This window comes from Halichoerus grypus, chromosome 9 (genome assembly GCF_964656455.1).
Source record: "Halichoerus grypus chromosome 9, mHalGry1.hap1.1, whole genome shotgun sequence".
NCBI classification, from domain to species: Eukaryota; Metazoa; Chordata; class Mammalia; order Carnivora; family Phocidae; genus Halichoerus; species Halichoerus grypus.
The window spans coordinates 84,520,857-84,544,401 of NC_135720.1; the positions used below are offsets into that span (position 1 = coordinate 84,520,857).

Below are 23,545 nucleotides of genomic sequence, written 5' to 3' on the forward strand. Positions count from 1 at the left end.
TCAGAAACATAATAATAGTCTTCAAAAGTCCTCAATGGATAGGGAAACCAGATTGTAGATTAAGAGAAAACTAATGAAAGCAGCAATTACACATGCTATGTTTATGATGGTTGGCAATAAAATGGAATTATAATTCACTTAATCTTTATCTCCAGTTCCAAGCCTCCAATTAATTATGAACTGTCTCCATTCGGATATCTTACCTCAAACTCAGCATATCAAAATGAACAAATCTTCAACTTCCTTATTTATTTCAATACTACTAATATTGTGCAAGTCAATAAGATTTAAAACTTCAACATTAGTTTTAAATTTCTTATTAAAAATACCCAATATGCAAAAAGTAGAGCAATGAACCCATATGCCCATACCCATTTTCAACAAAAAAAAGATTTTTTTTTTTTTAAGATTTTATTTATTCATTTGACAGAGAGAGAGACAGAGAGAGAGGGAACACAAGCAGGGGGAGTGGGAGAGGGAGAAGCAGGCTTCCCGCTGAGCAGGGAGCCCAATGAGGGACTTGATCCTGGGACTCCAGGATCATGACCTGAGCTGAAGACAGACACTTAACAACTGAGCCACCCAGGTGCCCCAATTAAAAAGATTTTTTTTTTTAAGATTTTATTTATTCATTTGACAGAGAGAGAGCATAAGTACGCAGAGTGGCAGACAGAGGGAGAAGGAGGCTCTCCGCTGAGCAGGGAGCCGGACACGGGGCTCGATCAAAGGACCCCAGGATCATGACCTGAGCCGAAGGCAGCCGCTTAACTGACTGAGCCACCCAGGTGCCCCAAAAAGATTTTCATCATATCTGATTCATCTGTACTTTTTCTTTGCTGAGCCATTTCAAAGTAATCTTAGATATCACATATATTCACACATCTACATACATATTTTTAATGCTTTTTCAATCTCATCCTCCATATAGAATCAGTCATTAAATCCTACTATTCTTTCTCCAACTCGGCTCACAGAAATTAGTAACAAAAAAATAAAAAAATGTTATTTTAGTAGTAGTATGAATGTAGTAGTAGAATGTAGTAGTAGTAGTAGAATGATTTTTAAGTCTCTGATTTTTTTCACCCATCCTGGTGTCCACACATCTTGCAATGTGACTTCCAATAAAAAGTGAGTTTATTTCCCTACCCTTAAATCTGGGCTGCGTAACTTGTTTTGGGCAATACAATGTGGCAGAGATGACAATGTGGTAGTTCCAAGCCTAGGTCGTAAAAGGTCTTGGATAGTTTCTTTTTCTTTGGACCCTGCCTCCTCTGTGAGAATAAGCTGTAGGATGAGAGATCATAAAACAGAGCTGAGTCCACTGAGATAAGGCCATTCTGTAATGGCTAGAACCCAGCCAACCCGCCAGTTGAGTATGAATTCGTAAGTGAGCCCAGCAAAATCAGCCAAGCCAGCCCAGAACAGAATCATTCAGCTGATCCAGACTTGTGAGCAAAAATAATTGTTTATTGTTGTGATGCCACAGAAACTTTGTGTTTGTTATTAGCTGCATTATTGCGGCAATACATAACTAATACAAAAATTGGTAACTTAGAAGTAGTGTGCACCATAACAAAAATTTAAAATATGTGGCATTGACTTTGGGACCAAAGTAACAGTTACAGAGGCAAGAAAAATGAGTAAATTATAGAGATTTAAAAAATCATAACCTATGTTATATAGTGATGAAATTTTTGGTAAATACACTGTCAGCAATAACTTAGAAGAAGTTAGACAAGAAACTTTGGGACTTGAGCAAGCTAATTTCCAGGGAGAATGCTGAAAATGTCAACTGGTTACTCCTTGCTAGGTATAATAAGGTTCTGCCAGAAAGAGATGAGCTAAAGAAAGAACTGGTCATTTTACAAACAGAATCTAGAGGGACTATAGATGGATCAGGACTTGCTAGATTGGAAAACAAAACTGGTTTTCATCTTCAGTCTCCCTAAAGATTTTAAAAATAAAATGCTGCCACGGACAAAGATTGTATCAAGGGAGTGGCTATATATCCCTTTCTTAAGATCTCTAAAGAAATTAAAGCAGTGTCTAAATAGACATTCTCAGTTTGACAAAAGGGCTTTTAGGAAGTTGAGGGGCATGATCCCACAGAATTCTGATCCCCAAATAGTAGTGATTACATATAGAGAATAGTCATGTCTCAAGACAATTGTGGGTGTAGGTTTCAGAGCTTGGCATGAACTGTATCAGACATACAGAAACCTCATAAAATTTTTAAGTAAGTTTTACTGGCCTAAGAACTGCCAGCCTAGACTCCTGGGCTGGACTTATAACTTGCTTAGCCAACGGAATGGAGTGGAAGTAACAAGAGTGCCAATTCAAGAGGCCCTGCATCCTCTGCTCTCTTTCTCTGACTTCTGTCTCTGCCATGAAGATAAGCCCAGCCTGTCCTGCTGAGGAGTGAGAGACCACAAGGAGTAAAGCAGAGCACAGCCATTTTTATTTTTTCAACAAGATGGTAAAGCCAAGACAAGCTAAAAATAAAACAAAACAACAACCACCACAAAAAATTCAATAGAAAATCTCTCTCACCCTTCTTCTGATAGTCAGAGCTCCATTAATACCACTCTTAGTGCAGACCTTCAGGTTTGTACCTGAGTTACTGCAAGCACCTCTAAACTGTCCCCTATGCTTCTATTTCTTCTACGGTTACAACCATCAATCTATCATAATCTTCATCATGTTAGTAAATGCTTCTTGTAATAATAGTGATAATTTCTTTCTTACTTGGAAACCACTGATGGCTGCCCAAATCCCCACTGTCAATTCTCCAGACATTAGGAGCCCTTCACAAATATAACCTCTCCTTTCTTTACTATCTTTTCTTCTGCAATTCTCCCGGAGAATATCCAATCTCCTAAATATTCTTTAAAATTCATGTTCAGGGGCGCCTGGGTGGCTCAGTCATTAAGCGTCTGCCTTCGGCTCAGGTCGTGATCCCAGGGTCCTGGGATTGAGGCCCCACACTGGGCTCCCTGTTCAGCGCCAAGCCTGCTTCTCCCTCTCCCTCTGCCTGCCACTTCCCCTGCTTGTGCTCCTGCTCTCGCTATCTCTCTCTCTGTCAAATAAATAAATAAAATATTTTTTTAATCTTTTTTTTTAAGATTTTATATAAAATCTTTTTTTTTAATTTTTTTTTTTTTTAAGATTTTATTTATTTATTTGACAGAGAGAGAGAGATAGCGAGAGCAGGAGCACAAGCAGGGAGAGTGGGAGTGGGAGAAGCAGGCCTCCTGCGGAGCAGGGAGCCCGATGCAGGGCTCGATCCAGGACCCTGGGATCATGACCTGAGCCGAAGGCAGAGGCTCAACCGACTGAGCCACCCAGGCACCCCAAATAAATAAAATCTTTAAAAAAAAAAATACATGTCCATACCTATTTCCAAGGTTTGATTCACGTTGCTTTCTCCTACCAAAAGGGTTTTTCACTTTATCTTTGCCGATACAGGTCTTAAAGCATACTTTGATCCTATTTCTCCATAATGCCTTTCCTAATATACCCAGAAAGATGTCTTTCTGTTCTGATACCTAGAGCACTTTCCATACACACTTCTTGAAGATTCATCATTTTGCATTCCCACTTAGCTATTTTGTGCAATATTTTATTTTCCCCGTTCACTATAAGCTTTTATAAGCAAAAATGAGATCTTACACATTTTCACAGAAGTCCTCTCAATGCTCACTACAAATTCATAGATGTACGTTACATATATCCAGCAGTATCATTAAATCCACATGAATAATTCTCAAACATCTACTTAAAACTAAAATTTCTCTAAGAAAATAATTACTTGAATATACCTCATTGTTTCCTTATATATGCTGGAACATAAGTATGCAATTAAATTTAAATGAAAATCTGTACATCTTTTCTTATGCAAAATCTATAATCTTCACATTAAAATACATACCCTCTCTGAAACAAATCCACATTGTAGAACTTGTTTAGCTCCACAGAGAATTCTACCATTGCTTGAACTTCAGTCATTTTCAATTTATACTCAGAAGACAAATCTGGTAACAGCACCTTGGTTTAAGTAGGGGAAAAAAAAATCATGAGAAGCAAAATGACAAAAATGCCAACTTACAAAAACACTAATATTTAAACATATTTCCAAGTATGATAGATAGGCAGAAAATAAAAATGAAGTAAATTAATTCAGTGTGCCTAACTTAGCCTATTCCAACTAAATAGCACCAGAATCAACTAAATATACTTACTAATAATACACTTACTAGAAAGCAATAATCTATAATTTAAGATATTTTCTAGTGGAATGCATTTTCTAAGATTTGTTTCCCTTTGTGACATCTATGTGATAATAAATAATACAGGCAATTGCTAAAAGAAAACCTTGACTTTATCATAGATAAAATAGTAAAGAAAAAAATTAAGTAACCTAATTATTCTCTTCTAGTTCTACACCGCACATCCAGGCAACTCCAGTCACAATGAGAATTAGCATTTTTTAATCCCCATTTAAATTCATGAAGGTTTTTTTTTCTGTCAGGTGAAGTTCTTAAATTATGATTTTTAAATTTCAAAAAAAAACCTTTTCCCCTCATTACAAAAGCCTAAAGTATTCATTTAAAGGATTAAAAAAAAAATACAGACAAGCAAAAATAAAAACATTCATGATTCTGTCCATTGAAATGTATGCTTTGGTATATATTTGTCACCTGTGTGTGCTTTTGTAAAATTTCTATAAAAATGGGATCAAACCACATGTACATTTTATACTGTTTATTTCATCTATTTTTTTTTGATGAGCACCTATGTCAATTAATGTAGTTTTACAACATTATTTTCAATTGTTTACTATTTCACTGTGAATATTATAATTTAAGCCATCTCCTGTTGTTGGGTATTTCAGTAGTTTCCATCTTTTCACTACTTCAAAAAAGTACTGTAACAATCATCTTTATCAATAATACGTGCTTTAAAATGCAATTCAGAGTAAGAAAGTGTTGAAAGACAGTTCTCCAGAGTCTCTTGTTTCTGCATATTTTGCAAGCAGACCCTGACTGCCTCTGTTCCAGACTATTTTGCAAGGATATATGATCAGCGAACAGTCTTAGAAGTCAGAGATAGTGTCTCATCTGGAACAAAGGGCAAATTTGTTTATTGTCCCTCTAATAGAGACAGTCTCCCCCTGAGGCATAAATCAGGCAGACTTATTATCCATTTTAAAGATCGGGTCCCCTCAGCTTAAGGGTCCTCTCCTATACTACAACCTACTGATACGCAGGTGCTGCCTGGTACTGCAGCTACTGCTACTACTATGAGTGCAAAGCAGCCTTTTCTTAAATCGAGGAGTCTCATGTCTTCTGCCCACATCCATGGCACTGTGGCAGGCTAACTTGTTCGCTTGCAAGGGGGATAAAATCTCAGACCCTTCATAGTTTTTGAAATAGTTCTTCATAGAAATGCAACAAATATTCTGATCCATTGACTTAAATACAAAAGAAGTAACAGATTCTTACCTCTGCTGGTTAAAGCTTCATTTTAACATTATGAAATAACCAAACCTGTACTTCCAGTTACTGATCCTTATTGAAAATATATTGTTCCCCCTATGAGAAAGAAAAAAAGGACATCTCAAACAAGATAGACATAAAGAAGTCCATTTTAAGGAAACCTAAGCTTCATTAGTTACTTAACAATCTCAATTTATCTAAAAGATCTGTATCTTGCATAAGGCTAAATAGTAAGTAAGTTTTAGAGATTTTTCATTCAGTTTCACTGATATCAATATTAACTACTGTATCTTTGTTAAGGATTCACTAATGTGTACTTCAAAGGACAATAATAAGTAAGAGTATTTTCTTAGTTCAGTGGTTCAGAAACAATTTTCATGAATACTCAAAATATAAGCTTATTAATTTTTAAGATGTAAAACTTACCATTTTAAAATAACTCCTTGGGTAGAGTAAGTGATTTCTGAAGTTACATATATATGAAATGTGCATGAATGCATTATGTACACACACACACACACTTGAACTATTTTAAGTATACTGACAAAAAACAATGCCTGGATATGCTATGGATAGTTTTGTTTGCACTCCAAATATTTATTGCCTGAATAAAAAAAATCTCTTCCCCTTGGTAAAATTACCTTAGATACTAAATATGTTAGAATAAAGACCACATTCACTCTTCTTCATAGATTCTTTTTCTCTCCATCATAAATATGTAGACTTTACCACCATCAATAACTGCTATTTCATTTTTTACTGATTTATAACTGACAGACATTAATATATTAGTTTCAGGTGTACAACATAGTGATTCACTATTTTTATACATTACAAAATGATCACTTTAGTAGTTCTGGTTACCATTTGTTACTATACAAAGTTATTACAATGTATTGACTATTCCCTATGCTGAACATTACATTCCTGTGACATTTATTTTATCACTGGGAGTTTATACCTCTTAATTCCCTTCTTCTATTTTGCCCATTCCTCCACCCCAACCCCCTCTGACTACCACCAGTTTTCTCTCTGTATCTATGAGTCTGTTTCTGTTTTGTTCATTTGTTTTGTTTTTTGGATACCACATGTACATGAAATAATGTGGTATTTGTTTTTCTCTGTCTGACTTATTTCACTTAGCAAAATACCCTCTAGGTCCACGCATGTTCCTGCAAATGGCAAGATTTCATTCTTTTTTATGGTTGACTAATATTCCATTGTATTTATACAGCACATCTTATTTATTCATTCATCTATTGATAGCTACATAGATTCCTTCCATGTCTTGGCTATTATAAATAATGCTGCAATGAACATAGGGATGCACTTATCTTTTGTAATTAGTGTCTTCATTTTCTTGGGATAAATATCCAGAAGTGGGATTACTGGATCATATGGTATTTCTATCTTTAATGTATTGAGGAGTATCCACACTGTTCTCCATAGTGGTTGCACCAATTTACATTCCAACCAACAGGGCACAAGGGTTTCCTTTTCTCCACTTCCTCTCCAATACCTGTTATTTCTTGTCTTTTTGTTACTAGTCATTCTGACTATTGTGAGGTGGCATCTCATTGTGGTTTTGATTTGTACCACCCTGATGACTAGTGATGCTGAGCATCTTTTTATGTGACTGTTGGCCATCTGTATATCTTCTTTGGAAAAATGTCTATTAAGCTCCTCTGTCCATTTTTTAAATAGGGCTGTTTGGTTTTTTATTTTTGTTTTTTGTTTTGTTTTGTTTTGCTATCCAGTCGTATGAGTTCAACCCCTTATCAGATATGTCATTTGCAAGTATCTTCTCCCATTCAGTAGGCTGTCTTTTTGTTTGGTTGATGGTTTCCTTCACTGTGCAAAAGCTTTTTAGTTTGATGTAGTCCCATTTGTTTATTTTTGCTATTGTTGCCACTGCCTGAGGAGACATATCCAAAAAATATTGCTAAGCCCAATGTCAAAAAGCTTACTGCCTATGTTTTCTTCTAGTTTTTTGGATGTAGGTCTTACATTTAAGTCTTTAATCCATTTGGGTTTACTTTTGTATGTGGTATAAGAAAATGTTTCATTATTTTGCATGTATCTGTCCAGTTTTCTCAGCACCATTTACTGAATAGACTGTCTTTTCCCCATTGTATGTTTCTTCCTCCTTTGTCACAGATTAACTGACCCTATAAGACGAATTTATTTCTGGGCTCTCTATCCTGTTACATTGATCTATGTGTCTGTTTTTGTGCGAGGACTATACTGTTTTGATTACTATCACTTTGTAGTATAGTTTGAAATCAGGAAGCATACCTTCAGCTTTGTTATTCTTTCTCATGATTGCTTTGATATTTGAGGTCTTTTGTTGTTCCACACAACTTTTAGGGTTATTTGTTCTAGTTCTGTGAAAAATCTCATTAGTATTTTGACAGGGATTGCACTGAATCTGTAGGTTGCTTTGGGTACTATGGACATTTTAACAATATTAATTCTTCTAATCCATGAGCATGATACATCTTTCCATTTGTTTGTGTCACCTTCAATTTCTTTTTCAATGTCTTCAAATTTTCAGAGTACAGGTCTTTCACCTCCTTGGTTAAATTTATTCCTAGGTATTTTGTTCTTTTTTAAAATGTTTATTTATTTTCAAGACTTTATTTATTTGAGAGAGTGAGCATGAGTAGTGGGGGAGGGGCAGAGAGAGAGGGAGAAGCAGACTCCCTGCTGAGTAGGGAGCCTGACATGGGGCTTGATCCCAGGACCCTGAGATCATGACTTGAGCCAAAGGCAGACACTTAACCGACTGAGCCACCCAGGTGTCCCTCTTTTTTTTTTTTTTTTAAAAGATTTACTTATTGAGAGAGAGAGAGCGCGCAAGTGGGAGGAGCAGAGGGAAGAGGAGACAGAATCTCAAGCACACTCCGTTGCTGAGCACAGAGCCTGATTCGGGGCTCAATCCCATGACCCTGAGATCATGACCTGAGTTGAAACCAAGAGTTGGACACTTAACTGGCTGCACCACCCAGGTGCCTGGTATTTTATTCTTTTTTTGATGTAGCTGTAAATGGGACCATTTTCTTCATTTATCTTTCTGATAGTTCATTGATAGTGTATAAAAATACAACAGATTTCGGGGCACCTGGGTGGCTCAGTTGGTTAAGCGACTGCCTTCGGCTCAGGTCATGATCCTGGAGTCCCGGGATCGAGTCCCGCATCGGGCTCCCTGCTCAGCAGGGAGTCTGCTTCTCCCTCTGACCCTCCTCCCTCTCATGCTCTCTGTCTCTCATTCTCTCTCTCTCAAATAAATAAATAAAATCTTAAAAAAATTTTTAAAAAAAAAAAAATACAACAGATTTCTGTGTATTAATTTTGTATCTTGCAACTTTACAGAATTCATTTATTAGTTTTAATAGTTTTTTACTGGAGTCTTAAGAGTTTTCTCCATAGAGTATCATGTCATCTGCAAATAGTGACAGTTTTATGTCTTCCTTTCCAATTGGGATGTCTTTCACTTCTTTTTCTTGCCTAATTGCTGTGTCTAATACTTCCAGTACTATGTTGAATAAAAGTAGTGATCTTTTTAGAGGAAAAGCTTTAAACTTCTCACCATTGAGTACGATGTTAGCTGTGGGTTTGTCATATATGGCCTTTATTATGTGGAGATACATTTCTTTTATAACTAATTTACTGAAGTTTTTATCATGAAAGTATGTTGAGAGAGAGTTTCATATTTTGGGCATCCCTCCCAATTGTGGAGTTACCACATCTGGGGTAGGGTCCAGGGTAAGGCTGTGCCTTTGCCTCTCCTACCCATCTCTACGTTTCTCTTTTGTCTTTTGTTATAGAGGCACTGTTCATCTAATTCTCAGTTCCTTTTCAGAGGTTATTATTCCATATAAAGATATAAGTTTGTTGTGTCTGTGGGAGGAGGTGAATCCAGAGTCTTCTTATGCCATCATCTTGAATCCCCCTTCCAATAACTACTATTTTAAACCTTAATAATCACATCTAAAGATTGTACAGTAATGATTTTTAAGGCAAACAAAACAATGTTACCTTTATATAAGACACTCCCCATTTCATGGATATAACCTCTTTATGATAGTTTCTTCTACACATACGTTCTTAGTGCTCAGGGTTTAGATCATGTTCCAGTATAGACTCTTAGTCAAGTTTGGTTAGTTCTCTATCTCTTAATCTACTCAGATATAAAATAGGTATTCATCCATTCAAACATTTATTGAACACTTACAATACATGGGGAAATGCAACAGGCACAAAGTATAGCTAAGCTTGTCTGCTTTGGGTTCCATCTGTTTCCCTTTTTCGCAGATGAAATATCTTCTTGATAGTGATCTAGTTTTGACCACATTAAATGAGGACAAGACCCCAAAGAATGGTAAAACAAAAAGATGGAAAGATTCTGGATTCCTGAATGGTTTCACAGAGCACAGATGTCCTACCTATCTAGACTGCTTGGACTTTTATAACTCTTTGTTACAGTAACTGTACCTAACCTGTACTCTAACTAATATATCCCCTACTGCAGCCTATTTTCAAAAGAGCAGCCAGATGACCTATTATATTATATAATATATACATTAATTAATAATATTGCTATACAGTTATACTAATAGCATATTTTAATATGTTATATAATATTATTTGAAATAATTCAAATTGTATTCCTTTCCTCTGTTCTGAACCCTCAGTGGCTTCCCATGATGTTCAGTAAAATTGCCTTACAAAGGCCTATATGATGACCTTATATAATCTAGATCTTCCATAACTTCTCTGAGTTCATCTCCTACCAGTCTGCCCACTTGTTTCGTTGCTATTTCTCAAACATACCCAATATATTCCTGTCCCAGGGTCTTTACATTTGTTCCCTGGAACATCCTTCACTCCCAAATACCCAAATTAATCACTTTTCACCTACTTCTAGTCTTGACTCAGATGTTAACTTCTCAAATAGCCCTTTCCTGGCCACACTATCTAAAATAACAACTCTCAAAAAAAAATTAAATAAGTAAAATAAAATAGTAACTTTCCTTTCCTGGCACACCCTCCTTCCTCCCTTATATTTTCCCTCAGCACTTACCTCCATCTAACAAACTAAAGATTTTATTTTTTTTAGTTTTTATTACATTTTCCCACTAACATGTAAGCTTTATAAAGGTAGGAATTCTGACTACTCTGTTCATAGCTGTATCCCCACTGCCTAACACACAGTACACACTCAATTTAATATTTAACAAAGATTTAATAAATTAACATTGGATCTTCCATAAATATTAACTATTATTATATTTCTATTTAAACCCAACCAACCTAAAGAAAGGAATTTTTACACTGATATATGGAAAACAGAGACATGCATGAATAAACTTTTATAATAAAATAAACTTTTATTTATAATAAAATTCCTTTACCAGCATATGTTCTAGGTCTGTTAGCAACTTCCTTCACTCTTCTTCTCGTATGCTGCTGTCTTTTTTTGTTCTATTGTTACTGTCTAATTTTCCTCAAATCCATCTCTTTTTATTGATTATTCCCTAAGTAGAAATATAGAATACATGTACAGATATATACAGTGTGATGCTGATAAATCTGGTTTTCATTCCCCCTCAAAAAACAGAAAACAATTATTTTTATGTTTATGTACTGGTAGAAAAATTTCAAAGAAGCAGTAAAGGAAAAGGGGAGTAGGCAAAAAGAGAAAGGCAAGAAAAACCAGAGGACTCTCAGGGTCAAAGGCGATCTGTCTGATTCTCTTTTCATAAACTGCCCTTTTCCCATCACGGGGAGCAACTGACATTCAGGTACAGCCAATTCTTGCTGGCCCAGCACTGTCAGAGGCTTTTAAATTTTCAACAAGAAATTGAAAACTTTTTTCCTAAAGGTGAAATCTCCTAAACTTTAGATGTTGCCAACTAGCTCAAAAATAAACAAAAACAAAACAAACAAAACCTGTATAGTTCAAATCAAATTCATCTACAGGGCAAATGCATTCAGTTTGCAATCACTCACTTCTTACGCCTCAGATCCTCAGGCAAAGGACCTTTCATGGAACAGAAAAATCCTTGTCTGCCCTCTCTTAAGAATGAAAGAAGGTGAAGGAAGGGCTTCTTTCCTTTTACCCAGAGGGTGCCTGGGAGACACTCCATTGTAAGGAACTCCCCAGAAGCCATGAATTTCATGGCCTTCCTGCATAGTCTGCTTGCTGGCTTAGAATCTGTCACTTTAATCTGAGCATTTGAAGTTATGGCAATAAGCTGATTTACCTGAGACTAAATTGTTCTTTCTGTTCTTCTGGACCTGGCAAAGTAACCTAAATGGAATAATTTGAGTAGAGCTCCCTCTTGGGCTATTTCCTAGGTCCCTAAGAGAGAATTTAGCTAAGTAAACTACAAACTCCAATCCAAAGAAGCCAAAGGGGAACCTCAAACAGAAACTGATTCTGATACTAAATGGGAAATTTATACTGAAAGGCTCTTATACTGACAGGGGGAACAATCTGACAATTACCTTGTAATACCTCAGGAAAAAGTAGCTTACTTCCAAAGAAACAAAGTTACCTATTACTCTGAAAGACTTGGCCCTCTAGAGCTCCTCTAACACAGTGGCCACTGGGCACATGTGGCTATTGAACAATTAAAATATGACTTGTGTGACTGAGGAACAGAATTTTTAAATTTAAATCCAAACACTAATGCAGTATAAAATATTTTTTCATTGAACATAACTTTATTGTTTGACAGGACTATACTTTAACTGTTAAAAATGTAGTATGCTAATTGAGATATGCTCTAAGCATAAAGTACACATTAGATTTCAAAGACAGTACAGAAAAAGAACATAAATATCTCATTAATATGTTTTTTATATTGATCACATCTTGAAATAATATTTTAGATATGCTGGGTTAAATGAAATACATTATAAAAATTAATTTTACCATTTATTTTTACTTTTTAAAATGTAGCTACTGGAAAGTTTTAAATCACACACACATATACCTATTGAATATGTATGTTAGTCTAGGAATACCAAGCCATCTCTTTAACTGCTGGGATGTATAGTAACTGCTCCAGAAATAGCGTAAGTGCATAAAATCCATGCACAGTTTCTAAGACTATAGAGATGTTCACTCATCAGATCAGTTGAGAAACCTCCAATATCCACAAAGGGGGAGTCCAGGTATGGATATCTGGAAAAATGTGGGAGATGCTCCTACATCACCTACACTAATCTTAAAACAACAGCTAACCACTAACCACTTTGAACTCAGTCTGAATTCATGAATGTTACCAGAAATCTAAAAGGATGTGGAAACATCTGAAACTAAGAAACACAGCTTAGAGGTTCCTTAAGATGAACTGGAGACCACAGGGGATGATCAGATCCTCTCACAGAAATAAAAAAACTAACAGCCTTGACTCAAACTGTGGACCCAAAATATATGCCCTGAGGATGTTCTTTCTCCTAAGGAAGACAGTAAAGGAGATGAATGAATTGGAACTCTAAGACACTCCCTTTGCCAACCTAAGGAATAAAGGGATCACTTCTACCAATTATGAAGCCAACAGCTCCAGCTTCTAAATTCTATTCCCAAGTTAGCAGCCATGACACAAATGGGTTCAGAGCTTATAATACTGACTGAATAATGTCTGAATATGTCTGAATAATGATGCCTAATCTTATGCAGAAGATACTAAAGATAATACATAAGGCAAAAATCACCTATGGGCCAACTTAGCCTTAAAAATCCCTTAGAAAGGCTCCATGTTGGCAATCAATATACCATTAATCAATGAGTAAAACACATTCACTTTGTCTTCCAACTTCAGGAAAAAATTTAGTCTCTTCAGCGGAACACTAGATAACACAGTAAACTTGCATTTAGGGACTATACTGTACAAAAAATATACACATCTTTATATGTTCATATTCAATGTTGAGAAACTCAAATTATGGCAGACATATAGGAACTGATACCAAATGAAGGAACATCATATTCAAGCCCAACTAGATGAGGGGTTCACACTATGACAGACATGTGGGGATGGGAGACTGACATTTAGGGACCAATGGAAGAAAAAGCATCTTATATGTACAGTTAAAGTCAAGTATGCTAAATAGGAATATGATGGGGACAAAGAAGGAGGTTACCTCAATACTAGCTAGTCAGTTTTGTATCCATTTTCTTGAGCCTTCTCCTAATGAATAAGTAGGAAACTCAAAATAGGGGCACCCCCAGAAGCCTTCAAAATGCCATTCTTACAACCTTGTGAATAGAATATTCTTATAACAGTCAAGTCTTCTATAGCAAACTGAGAACCGTAGAAGATGGGTCTCTGGGGGGGGGAGGTTGTTCAGTTGCCCCACCTTTTCCAAGTCCCACTCACTTAGGGCATAGTTGAACTCCAATCCACACAGGCTCAGGCCCTTAAAGTCTTGGAGCTAATCCTGACCAAGTCTGACCATACAGCAGTAAACTGAGAACAATCAACCAGTGATATCTGGATTAGCCTTGCATCTCTAACCCTGACATCTGAGATGGTTAAGTCTGCATTGGGTGGTTCAGTCTAAATATCTGAGCTATGTTTCTTTTTCTCTTTGAAGATTTTATTTATTTATTTGAGAGAGAGACAGATAGTGACAGAGAGCATAAGCCAAGGAGGAGAGGGAGAAGCAGGCTCCGGGCTGAGCAGGGAGCCCGACGAGAGGCTCAGTCCCAGGACCCTGGGATCATGACCTGAGCCGAAGGCAGAAACTTAACCAACGGAGCCACCCAGGCGCCCCTATGTTTTTATTTTTTGTTTACATTCATTTGCCTTCTTATTTGGCTGAGGCCCTGACACCCTGCCCAGCTTTGTAAGCTCCCTCTTGCAGGGGCTAAACATGCTAAATCACTGCATTATAACGTGCTCTAAAATGGCCAAGCCACCTGTCACTTGCCGGACTCTGAAGATCACACCATTCAGACAGCTTTTAACTTTCTTTTTGTCTTCGCAATTATTCACATGCACAGCACACTTTCATCAGTGACATCTCTCATTTTAAAAAGTGATTCACAGTGAAGATGAGCTTATCAGAATAATTACAGTAGAAAGGACATGTAAATTAAGGAAGAACACTGGTCTAGAAACTTTTGCTGCCACTGCTTACTCATCAAAATGAATTCTTGATGGCCAGCCATATGCTATACTGCCCAAATTATAGAACTATTTAAGAAGGGAATAGAGTACTAAATTCTTCTTTTAGAGAGAGGAGAAAAGGAGACCTTCAAAAGGGAAGATAATGAGAACAACTTGATAGACAAACTATATTTTAAAAGCAAAAAAAAAAAAAAAAAAAGCTGTATGTTTCTCTGTTGATATCAAAATATAGATCAAATAGCAATATAAAACTGAAACCAAATGTAAACACTCAGAACTTTTTGGAGTACCTACTATTATACTAGTAGTTTTAACTACGTTATTTTATTTAATTCTCACAAAAATCTGAAGGAGCCATCATTACTCCACTTTACAGGTGAGGAAACTAAAGAGCAAAAAGTTTACATAACTTATGCAAGATCACAGTTAGGAAATAATGGAAAAAGGACAAAACCCTCAAATGTGCCAAACTACATGGCCTAAATTTAAACTTGCATAATTATAAAGTCTACACCTGAATTGTTATAGGAAATAGACTGAAAGATCTTCAAGTCATGAGATAAATATGCCCCTACAACTGAAATCAGAATACAGAATTAATGAAAAAAAATTACACTTGATAAATTAACCACATTTAATTTTCCATGTAATTAGTATTATTCTCTAATTATGAAATCTTCAAATTTCTCACATTGCACCCCCACAAACACTAAATCTGAAGTTTTAAAGGCATTGTTCTCTTCTAATTTCTTTAAAATTTGGTTTTGAACAGTTGTCTAATAAAAGAGAAATATATTATTACTAATCTTAGAACTGGCATTTAGATTAAGAAGTAAGCATTCTCAAAACAAAACATTGTTCACTTTGGATAACTGCGTTAATATGATAGAAAATCCATAGAAAAAAATTTTTTTAAACATAAAAAGAATGTTGGTAACTTCTGAGAGTATTCCCATGGTTGAATTATTACATGAGAACAAAGTAACGCCACAGAGAAAGAACGTTTATTGCTCATTATGGAACCCTTAATGAATGCTACCTCTCACATTATATTAACAATGGGAAAATAATATTTAATTTATTAAAAACAGCTCATATAAACTTTTCAGAGACACATCCATGCCATAAATCAAACCTGCCAGTAATATAACACAGAATGCCTCTGAATATATCATGTTATTATATACTTTAAAAAACCAAGAATAGGGGCTCCTGAGTGGCACAGTTAACTGACCAACCCTTGGTTTCAGCTCAGGTCATGGCCTAAGGGTTGTGAGACTGAGCCCCACATCGGGCTTTGTGCTGAGTGAGGAGTCTGCTCAAGACTCTCTCCCTCTACCCACCCTGCTGCGCGCTCTCTTTAAAATAAATAAATAAATATTTAAAAACAAAACAAGAATAGCCCAAATGACCAAAAATTAGTTACGTCTTTTAATATGGAAAAAAATTTCAGAAAGAACCACAGTCATTATCTACTACCTAGTTCAGGGATCTGCCAAGCATCCCTTAAAATATTTCATCTTATTGGTTATCTCAACAGACAAAGCTCAGAACCAGAACAAAAAGAACTTCAATCCTCCCTCTGAAAAATATTCTAACAAACAAACAATGCTTTCTTAAAAGTCTATGCTTTCTTGCTTTCTTCAGTCTACTAGTAATTTTGATGTCAGAGAGATCTGGATTCTAATCCAGACTCACGAAATCTTATTTTTCTCAAATGGAAATAATATTTGTAATTCCTAGGTCAAAAGGTAAGGCTTATAAAGATAATATACACAAATATACACAAAGCACTAAGCATGGCACTTGATGCATGGTGCTCAATAAATAGCTGGTATTATGATTTTATTTTACCTCATTTTTTTCAATGTATTAAGTTTTTATTTTAATTCCAGTATACTTAACGCAAGTTGTCATATTAGTTTTAGGTGTACGATATAGTGATTCAACAATTCCTCACATCTCAATATTTTATCTCCATTTTTAAATACGATTTCATATAGAGAAATGTCTATTAAAATAATGTAACTCAACTAAATAGGTTTTTATTATCAGTTTCAATTGTGTGGTTTAAAAATATTGTCATTTATAGGCCATCAGACCTTAAAGGGAAAAGAGCTGGCTTCCAATTAAGATCATCTTAGATCTTAGGTGTTGAGAAAAACTAGGAAAAAAGGGAGACTGTAAATATTTCAACTTTCTATTCAAAAATTTTTTCTACTTATTTCACTCCTTAAAGACATTTCTTTGGTTTCCCCTGCCTGTAGGTCTATTTCAGAACTCTTCTATAAAAATGAGGCCCTTGGCAAGCATTTTATTATATAATTATTATACTTTGATATAAAAGTTATTAATTTTACAAAACAAGAGTGCATACATTCTAACCTTATCTTACCTGAGGAAAAGAACTAATTTTCAGTAAGCATGAGGAAGAACGAGGGTGGTTTTAAAATCTGGGGTCCTTAATTCCAAAAGGCAAAAGTGATAGCAAAGGGAATATAGGCTTCCAAGGTCTGAAACTGAGACTGTCAGTAAGGCCTGAGCTTGCTGTTTAGACAATTACAGTTAGCAGTATTTCCAACTGAAGACCATGACTTACTGGCAACTTGAGACATCAAAGAGCAGATGTCAGAGATACCACTGATCTAAAAACAATCATGAATGAAGCAGCTGCATCCTAGAAGACAACTTCAAGGGGATTTCAATGAAGGAATACTTCTAGGTCTGATTATATTAAGAAATGTAGCAAAAGGACATTTCATAAAACTTAACAAAAATGTTCCATAATACTATCAATTACAGACTTCCATATTGACAATATAATTTAGAAATACTTGCTATATTATGGACGGTCTAAAGAGACCTAATCCCATGAAAGGAATACACTATAATTTTCTAAGAATGTTGTTTTGGTTGAGAGATAGTTCATAAAGATTGTTTCATCAAAATAAGGAGAGATCTGGTATAATCTGGTCTAATATGCCTGACACCTCTATATTCCTGTTAAGAAAAAAGAGGCTAATTTTTATTAAATTTAGCACATTATAACTAAGTATGTACTTGTTAAAATGGTGAAACCCACTGTGGAGCTGTCTCACTCTATTCCTTCTGAAAAATCTAGAGCTGTCTAACAACTTGTGCTTTATAACTTTTCTAAAAAATCATTGGGTTCATTAAGGGTTTTTTTGTTTGTTTGTTTGGTTTTTTGGTATCACCATTCTGCTTCTTATTTTTATTCATTTCTAAACTTACTTCCTGACAAATAACTTGAGGAAAAGAAAAACAAAAAACGCATTACTCATTTCAAACCTACATGCTCCCATCTCCATCCATTCACTTAAATATACACATGTATGCATCACAAAACTCACTTTTAAGCAGTTTTCCCTCAAAACATAGAATCAAAGCAAAGGAAATCCTTGCCCTCCTAATCCCTAAACAATGCCCACTGTCAAGGGTCTATACTTACATTAAACAAAGCTAAAATATAAGACAACAGAAAATTATGAAGGTAACCAAAGATGTATGAATAACTCTTACATCTCTTTTCAGTGTCAAATCCTGGCAAAGGGCATTTTAATTCTATATACTGGATGCTACAGCATCTGCTTCATTGTATATGAACATTAATATAACCTAGAACAGAGTTCACCAGCATTTTACTAGATTTTTCACAGAAGTCTAAAATTAAATTAGAAATCTAAATTCCAGTTTGATCTGGAATTTAACCAATGATACACTTACACAGTCTAAAACAGATAGAAATAAAGTATTTATATAGCAATTTTTGTCTCTGGTGGCCCTATGCATGTTTAAATAAGGCTTATTTTGCTATTGAAAGATTACTGGGTGGCCATCTTTTTCACCCACTTATTACAGGTAGAGACAATTAGCTATAGAGGTTAAGTGGCTTCTACAATTTAATGTCATGAGTCATCATAAGAGTTAGATCTTCTGACATCAAATTCTGTGCCTGCTGTCCACCACAAATTCTTAATTTCTCGGAGCACAGAATCAACACACTAAAAAAAAAAAAAAATACTAACAAGAATTTGTTTTTATTTTTTTTAATGAATTATTACCTAAAAATAAAGACTTGCCTTTGAAAGGTGGGAAAGCTTCCTTCAGAAGCAGCAGTTATCTCTATTTGCATTGGAAAAATCATTTTTAAAAAATCTTAAAAGTTGAGGAGTTCATCACCTCCTACCATACACAATTGCTGGTTCTTCCAAAAGAGGTGTGGCTTAAAGACACTGGATCTTAAACTGTACTTCCCTCCACTTTTATCTCTAATATCAATTTGAATAAGAAACTACACTTTTTTGCCTTGGTATTTCCCTTCTGTACAACAGAAACAGAAAAAATTAATTCCTACCTGACATAGACAACGTAATGAAGAATTTACTGTTTGTGGACTGCTTTGAGATTCCAGAACGAAATACATAATCCAGTTGATCTTCAACCCTAGAATAAAGGCAAACTTCACTGAAAGTATCTGCTTCAGCAGACGCCTTCAAAATAAAATACTGTACAGAGGTTTTATGTAAATGAAAAGGGGGGGCCCGACACTGGTTATAAAGTTCTTTTCCCCAATCCAAAAATTTAATACTTCTGTTCTCACAAATTTTTCATTCAGTAGGCACAGTAAATCTATTCTTAAATTAGTAGAAATTATATGCATTTATTAAAGAGAACAGAGACCCTCAGGAAAATGATGCAATCATTTGCAATAGTAAATAAAACATCAAATAATGAATTTCATAAAATAAAATTTATTAAATTTCATTTAAGATTAGCTCTTGGACAACAGTATTTATTGAAGGGCAATAAAATTTCCAAATTTAACCTTATGTTTGTAGATCAGCCTTTAACAAATCTTAACCCTTTATATTTTCATCAAGTGTATACTCAAATTGCTTCTTCTGACACTTAAGGTAAACATAATCCTTAAAAATTAAAGGTTCATTCAGTAAATGTAAGAGGTTTATTGCTACTGTCACTCTTTTGATAATATTCCCAGTCAGGGAAGAAAAAAGATGAAGAGATTTGATTAAATTGGAAGATGAACTAAGAATATTGAGTGGATACCTAGCTTACACAGAAAGCAGGAGACTGAACTCTTCAAAGATTTAATGCAAAGTTAAACAGATTAAAGAGTCTCGATCTATGCAAAAGCAAAAAAACACAAAAAACAAAAACCCTCAAAAACAAACAAACAAACAAAACAGTTTTAGAGGGAAAAAAAAAAGTACCCAAGATTAGATACTGGAAATAGGATCATAATGGAAAAGGACGGGGGGGCGGGGAGGGCAGGAGCCATTAAACGGAAAGCCGTGAAACAGGGTACCAAAAGACAGCTAAAGATTAAGGCAGTGAGGGCCTGCGAAGGTAAAGTGGAGCATAGAATGAACTCCAGCGCAAACCGATGTTAAAGCAAACACATCAGAAACTCACAAAAGAGAACGAAGACGAAGTGTTGAAACGAGGAAAGATGAAAGCCAAGAAAGAAATTAATAGAGGCAAACTTGGTCGGTGAGGGTAAGGAGAGTCGGGAAGAGGAGCCAAACTAGGGATGCACAGTGAGATGGAAGAAATTAAGGGGAGCAAAAGGATACACTGCCTCAACAGGGAGACCAGCGGAGCGAAAGGGCACGTGGGAGGAGGGGATGAAAGAGCATAACCACGAAAGTGGGGTAAAGGGAGGACAGAGCGGCGAGGACGGAGCTGACCGCGAAGGGCAGGCGACGTCTGGGTACAGGAGGAGTGAGGTTCAGGAAGAGCCGGCCGAGGGACACGCCGCAGGGGCAGGGGCAGCAGGGAGCACCCGGCGAGCTGGACGCCGTGGCTCCTCGCCACCTGGAGGGCACTCTGCCCAGCCGTCCCCACCGACCTTCAGCGGGCCCGGGGCCGGGTTCCGACCGGGAGCAGCTGGGTGAAGGGCCGGAGCGGGCGAGCGGGGACAAGGAGAAGGAGGCCGCTTCCTGCCGGGCCCGTGGGAAACAGGGAGGGGTCTTGGGTGTAGGGAGCCGAGGGAGACGGATAGGACAGTTAGGGGCTTACCTTTCGCCCGGCTCGGCCTCCTCCACCGCCTGTCGGACGGAGGAGCTCGTTGTCCCGCTGGAAAAAGACGGCCCTGCCCGGGTCAGCACCATCCCGCCCCGGGCCCCCTCACATCGCCATCGCAGCAACCGCAACCACCGCAGCAGAGGAGCCGGTTCGTCACCGCCGCTCGGCTACTGGCCCGAAACGGCCAGCGAGCATGCGCAGTCACCCCAGTCCCGAGGGAACCCCGGCCAGCCAGAGCTACCTGCGATCAACAGGTCTCAGGCCCCGCGGCCCCGCCCCCGGCCTTCTCTCCCCTCCCCACTCCTCCCTGTTCCCTCCCCTCTCTAAGGTTAGGCCCCGCCCCTTCCAGGCGCTGCGCCCCGCCCCTCCCCCTCGTTCCAAGCCGCTCAACCGCCGCTCTAGCTCCAGCGCCAACTGAGATTTCAAGAGATTTGTCCACTCTTTTCGCCTCGCTCTCCCAAGTTCTCGCGAGAACGGGAGTTTTGCGTCAATAAAAAGCGCGAGTACCCGTAGAAGGGTCGGGCTAGGAGTTTAAAGAAACAAGTTAAGAGGCTCTCTGTATTTTATGCTGAAGAGGAGGGTACCGGAGGAGGGCAAAAGGAGGGAGTGCTAAGACTTCAGCTCTGTTTCTCACATTGTTCTTTATTCTTCTGCCTTCTTGACCTCTTGGCTGCGGTCCCGGATAAAGGATCCCAGTCCCTGCGCTACTCACCTTTCGCAGTAGGAAAGGAAGCTGCGGGAGTTCCGCGCTGGCTCGAGACTGCTGCTTTTAGGGACTCCTTGCATTTTTGGAGAGACGTGGATGCTGCTATGGTTACTGCTAGCTTACTGATGCCCACAAAGGCGGGAGGGAGGCGATGAAGCGATCTTTAGCTTTGAAATTCCATTAAAAGAAGCCGATGAATTGGATAGCCCGTGAAGGATAATCCTTCAGTGATTTACTTCTTCATCCCAGCTTCTGAATCTAATCCAGCAGAACCTTTTGTAGTGCATGAAGTTCAGTGTTACTAAGGCAAAGTTAATGGAAAAAAGGGAATTGTGGCTGTAGTGTGTGTTAAAAGTGAAGTAGGAGAATGGATAGTGTCGATGGTTGTACAACTATTAGTGTACTTAATGGCCCTGAACTGTACTTAAAAAAATGTTTAAAATGGTACATTTTATAAGTATACTTTACCAGGATAAGAATGAATTCAAAAGAAAAGGGTTTGTATACTTATTTGGGAATATAGCTCTTCCGTGACTTACGACAGTTATGACCTTATAAACCCATCATAAATTGAAAATACTGTAGTCGAAAATGCAGGAAATACATCTAACCTACAGAGCATAGCCTAGCCTAGGCTCCTTTAAATGTGCTCAGAATACTTACATTAGCCTGCAGTTGGGCAAAATCATCTAACACAAAGACTATTTTATAATACAGTGTTAAGTATCTCATGTAATTTCTTGAATACTGTACTGAAATTGAAAAAGAGAATGGTTGTAAGTGTATTGGTTGTTTACTTTCAGGATTGCATGGTTGAGTGGGAGTTGTGATTCGCTCCCTCTGCCCAATATCATGACAGAATATCATACTACGTTTTGCTAACCTGAAAAAAGACCAAAATTCAAAATTTGAAGTTTCGTTTCTATTGAATGCTTATCACTTGTCACCATGGTAAAGACAGAAGTCTTAAGTCAAACCCTCCTAAGTAAGGGACCATCTGTAATGATGATGCCTTGTAGCCTAGGTCATTTGAGGGACGAGTTTTGAATATAATATAACCTCTGGTTTTTCTTCATCTTATTATGTATCTTTAACATGACTGTGAATGCCATGTTATCCTATGATAACCAGTGTGTTAGCATTTGCATGAATGATCTGCTTTCCTGGTTCCTAATCTCTGTCTTTTTTGAAATAGCCAAGGGGCGCCTGGGTGGCTCAGTTGGTTAAGCAACTGCCTTCGGCTCAGGTCATGATCTCAGGGTCCCGGGATCGAGCCCCGCATCGGGCTCCCTGCTCGGTGGGAGGCCTGCTTCTCCCTCTCCCACTCCCCCTGCTTGTGTTCCCTCTCTCGCTGTCTCTCTCTTTGTCAAATAAATAAATAAAATCTTTAAAAAAAAAATAAAATAAAATAAAATAGCCAAATACCACTTTAATATCTTTCTCATAAGGACCTTTATTCTTTGTTTTGTGATTTTAATTCATAGCCTCAAAACTGAAAGGCTTTTTAAAAATCTTTTCTGTCTCTTAAAAAAATATATGAAATATCCCATTATTTGCATTTCCACATCTATGCCCTTCCTAAAATATACCTTGTGCCAAGATTTCTTCTCTGTTACGTGTTCTTTTTATTCAAATCACATTTTTAAATCATCTACGTGCCAGACAGTGTACTAATTTTGGAGGATACCAACATGAATAGAACAGAACTTGGGTGGAGTGTTTGCATAATTCCTTTATGATGTAATGTGTGTAGTGTAGAGATAGGTGCCCAGGGAACTACTGGAGCTCAGAGGAGGAGCATTAATTTAACTTAGGCTGCGAAAGGTCATGAGTCAGGAAAGACTTCCGAGAGAAAATGATTCCAGAGAGTTAATAAAGTGGGAGGGGTGTGTGTGTGTGTGTGGGCATGTGTGTATGTGGAGGGGGCGAGATAAAGAGGGAAAGAGATTGCTTGAACAAAACTAAGCAATAAGAAACTATCTTTGCACAGAACTAAAACAAAGCAATTTGATGCCACAATTTGAGGATGTGAGGTTAGAGAAGTAGGCAAAGGTCTGACCATGGTGAGCCTTTGAAGGATTTCAAGGAAGGATCAATTCAACTAGTATTTTTGATTACCTATTCAGAGTGTGTCA

General features: G+C 37.2%; 1 protein-coding gene across 7 annotated transcripts in view; it reads right to left on the minus strand.

Moving 5' to 3' along the window:
- FAM135A (family with sequence similarity 135 member A) overlaps nucleotides 1-20,948 on the minus strand; it is a 128,822-nt gene extending 107,874 nt beyond the window's left edge. For 6 of the 7 annotated variants that reach the window (XM_078055153.1, XM_078055160.1, XM_078055156.1 and 3 more), the window contains exons 1-3: nucleotides 10,910-11,010; nucleotides 5,502-5,591; nucleotides 3,929-4,044 (exon numbers count right to left, since the gene is read on the minus strand). In XM_078055153.1, the coding sequence (XP_077911279.1) occupies nucleotides 3,929-3,950 (22 nt within the window). In that variant the 5' untranslated portion in view covers nucleotides 3,951-4,044; nucleotides 5,502-5,591; nucleotides 10,910-11,010. Of the gene's footprint in view, nucleotides 1-3,928; nucleotides 4,045-5,501; nucleotides 5,592-10,909; nucleotides 11,011-20,698 lie in introns of those variants that run through there. The other variant, XM_078055161.1, reaches the window with a different exon arrangement.
- Nucleotides 20,949-23,545: the final 2,597 nt, after the last annotated feature.